The following is a 4209-nucleotide window of genomic DNA, read 5'->3' as shown; positions in this document are numbered from 1 at the left end:
TAAAACCTGCCCCAGCAGTTAAAGTGATGTAACTGTGGGGAAACTATTTGCCCCCTTAGTTTCTTTATTTATAACATGTAAATTAATAGCATATTTAGGGGTACCTGTGTTGCTCTGTTGTTAAGCATCTGACTCTTGGTCTTAGCTCAGGTCTTGATCTCAGGGTCCTGAGTTTGAGCCCTGCATTCAGGCTTAAAAAAATTAGAATACTGCAGAGACTTAGCAGAGTGAATTAACCCATGGAAATTTTTTTTTTATAAAGATGCCAACTATGCTTTACCCATTATTTTTTATTGCTACTATGGTTAATTATCATCATAAAATAAATGACTACAAAAATGTTCTAATTTTGCTTCTTGCTCATATATTATCTTCTGGGCTTTGTTGGTTTATTCCAGACCAGAGAAGATGAGATATGGATGTAACAAACCAAACAACAGTGACAGAGTTCATTTTTCTTGGGTTTTCTGGTGTTCTCTATCTGAGGCTCACCTTGTTTGTGATATTTCTCACTGTGTATCTGCTCTCCCTCATGGGAAATACCCTCATCATCTTCATTGTTCTCATGGATATCACACTCCAAACACCCATGTACATTTTCTTAGGAAATTTGTCACTCCTGGAGATCTGGTACACCACAGCCACAGTGCCTAAATTGCTGGCCACCTGCCTCTCACAGGTTGTTACCATCTCTATTTCTGGCTGTATAACCCAGTACTACTTCTTTTTCTCCATGGGAGCTACAGAGTGCATCCTGCTGGCAGTGATGGCCTATGACCGGTACCTTGCCATCTGTAGCCCTTTAAGGTATTCACTTCTCATGAGTCTTCAGCTGTGCCTGCGGTTTTCAGCTGGATCTTGGATTGGGGGCTTCATTGCTCCTCTCCTACCAACCATACTCATCTCCCATCTAAACTTTTGTGGTCCCCAGAAGATCAACCATTTCTTTTGTGACTCAGACCCCATTTTTAAACTCTCCTGCTCAGATACATTTTTGGTGGAGGCTTTGGGCTATACATGTAGCTCTGTCGTGATTCTAAGTTCTTGCCTTCTCACTATGTCTTTGTATGGACACATTGTGGTCACAATAATCAGGCTGTCTTCCCAGGAGGCTCGGAAGAAAACTTTCTCCACCTGTGCCTCCCACCTCACTGTGGTCTCAATCTATTATGGCACCATTATCTTTGCTTATGTTCGCCCTCCAGCCAAGTACAACTTCACTATTGGTAAAGTGATCTCAGTGTTCTACTGTGTGGTTACCCCTTTGGTAAACCCTCTCATATACACACTGCGAAACAAAGATGTGAAGAAAGCTTTCAGAAAAGTTCTAGCAAGAAAAAGATTGCCTTTGACTAGAAACCTGCAAAGGATTTGAGAGATACTCTAAAATGATCAATTTAGAGTGGATTCCTAAAACACATTTGCAAATGGTAAATATTGAAAATTGTATTATAAAATTGATATTACTTAGTATGGACATTTTGTGTTGAATTCTACCAAAATAGATACTGTATAATTGCTACATTTAAAAATGTCTTAGTGCAATGCCACAGTGATAACTCAAACTTTCTGTTCACAAGACATTCATAATTAGGAAATAGCCTGGTTTACTTCCATATAATATTTCTATCTAATGTTTTCATAATTTACACCTTAAAAGTAACCACAAACCAAAAATTGTTTTTGTTAAATGGAGCAGTGTTATACCATCTTTTAGATGGGCTATTATAAATGTGCCTATTTGCACCTCAAAATAATTAAATCAATAAACATTATTAAAAACATATGATAAACCAGTCAGTATTCTTAATTATGGATGTTGATTTAATTGTGAATATAACCTTAACTACAGGCTTTATTTCTAAAATATTAGGTAATTATGTTTTCTGGATAATAGAAATAGTAGAAAAGTACTAGAATATTAGATTTTTTGTAGATAACAACTGGATTTTAAAATATTAACAGTGGTAAAAAGATTAATAGCTGGAGGGAATAGAGGAAAAACTTAGAAATAGGCAGTCTAATAATGAGATATCTAACATAGTCAAATGAGTATCAACTGTCTTAGATTCTTATAAAATACTCAAGCAATTATTTTTGCATAAATTAATTCAATTCTGAGACAGAAAAAAAAAAGGAACAGACAACTGGTCTTTCATTATTAAGTTCACTTTTCTATGTATATTTTGAAATTTTACACTTTTCAGTTATTCCAGTCCAGCATAGTAACCAAAGGGATGACAGGAATACTGAAGAAATAAATCACAACAAAGGTTTAGGGTGAGTGTTCTCCACTTGATCACCTCCTAAAGTTTCTCTATCCAATGTGGGGTCAGGGGATTCACAGCAACAGAGCAATCTGGAAATTTTTTTTTTTAAATTGCAGAATTTCACCCTTGGTCTCTTAAATGAGACTATAAACAGTTAAAGGTTCCCAGTTGATAGGTATGCCGATTAAATCAAGAGAATCACTATTTTAGGCAACCTCAGTTTTAAACAATCTTTATTTTATTTTTACTTTTTTATTTAGACTCAATTAGCCAACATATAATCTTTTTAATGGCAAGATAAGATAATGAAATCAATACTTTGTTTCATATGTCAATATTTTTTTTCTTTGTTTAAACAGTGATATGTCATTTTCTGGTATATATATTAAAACTATTTTTTAATTGAATTCCTAATTTAGTTTCATTTTTAAAGCAGTACACAATTTGGTTATTTTCAAAATTAACATACGTTTAAATGTGAAGCTTATGCCATGCATCATTTCTTCTAACCCTTAATTTTCTAATAGAATATCAAAAGCAATAATTAAACTTTCCTAGTAATAGTAAAACATGCTGTTTTGGCACACAGCTATATCTGCATGCCATCTGAAAGTACTTGGGAAAACAAAACAAAACAAAAATCTGTCTACGCTTTTAGGATTTATGGATTTAACCTAAATATTAAAATGCTATAAGACAAATTAAAAGGAGAAAAACATACGGACTTTATTAAATATTTTTATGTGCCTATATAGGTGTCTTTAAAAGGAAAATGAAGATCCAAAGAAGGTTTTAGGCCCAAAAGCTTATACACCATTTTAAACACAGAACAATATATTGTAGGGTTGTGCCAAGAACAAGAAGCTCGAGCTAAGATTAATACATTGTGTATGAGTGCCCATTCAACCTATGGGATAAACTAAAGAAAAAAAATCGTGTTATATTAGTAGTTTTGCTGTACAGGTCTATTTTGACTTCAATACCTAATTTACAATAATACTTGTTCCTGGGACAGGGAAGGCACTGTCCTTATTGGAAATATTATGATCTACTTTTAGATAGAAATGCAAAGTCAAGGATCCCTTCCAGCATCTGCTGCTTTTCAAAATAATCAAAATGACAAAATGACATTTTTGGGTTAGCATATTCTGAACCCCTTACAACTGAAGAGATATTTTCTTTTCCCCTTAATGGTAGTAATCATCCAAAAATAAAATTCCATGGAATAATGCATATCTAAGTCCTCCTCCATTTATCACTTTATTGATCCTAAAACTATAACTGGGTTTCTTTCTTTTCTTTCATTATTTTTTATTTATTTTATTTATTATTTTATTGTTTTTGTATTTATTGCTAAGGCAACCAGAAGCTGGGGTAGTTTTGTGTATTTCATAAAGGAAAGAGAGTGTAACTTAATCCAAATGCAATTTAAAGCATAAAAAAAAGAAGCTTGTCTGTTCCACTCATTTATTTTTATCACAATGCATTGTTTTTATAAACTCTTAGAGCTTATTTTAAAAAACTGCAATAAAGTGTGATTTCACTGGAAAAGGGAAAATTTGGTTATAATAATAAACAAACCATGAGAGACTATGGACCCTGAGAAACTAACTGAGGGTTCTACAGCCTTATACAGGAATTGATCTCAGGACCCAGGGATCATGACCTGAGCCAAAGTTAGAGGCTTAACTGACTGAGCCACTGAGGCACCCAAGCATGGAGTTATAAAGGTCAGTGGGCTTAGCTGGGATAGAGCCTCAAATCAAAACCCTGCTCCTGGAGAGAAGGCAGGCAAACAACCCAGGGCAGACAGCCTGGAAATGGCAAACTGAAGAAAGCCAGGGCCATTGGGGATGGGGGGGGCATTTGTTCTTTTCAGAGTGTGTCCCTGAGAGGCAGCAATCACAGAGATACCTCTCCATGAACATAGGAGCTGACT

General features: G+C 34.7%; 1 protein-coding gene across 1 annotated transcript; it reads left to right on the top strand.

Annotated features, from left to right (window-relative positions):
- The first annotated feature begins 415 nt into the window (after positions 1–415).
- LOC123842370 (olfactory receptor 6F1-like) lies at positions 416–1375 on the top strand. Its single transcript, XM_045871718.2, has one exon. It carries the CDS (start codon positions 416–418, stop codon positions 1373–1375), a length of 960 nt encoding a protein of 319 aa, XP_045727674.2.
- The last annotated feature ends 2834 nt before the right edge of the window (positions 1376–4209 follow it).

The sequence above is a fragment of the Mirounga angustirostris genome, unplaced genomic scaffold (genome assembly GCF_029215605.1).
Source record: "Mirounga angustirostris isolate CCGP_5_RB_7025 unplaced genomic scaffold, mMirAng1.0.hap1 SCAF_7, whole genome shotgun sequence".
Taxonomy (NCBI): Eukaryota; Metazoa; Chordata; class Mammalia; order Carnivora; family Phocidae; genus Mirounga; species Mirounga angustirostris.
The sequence above is the reverse complement of the archived record's forward strand: the minus strand, read 5'-3'. Positions and strand labels throughout refer to the sequence as shown.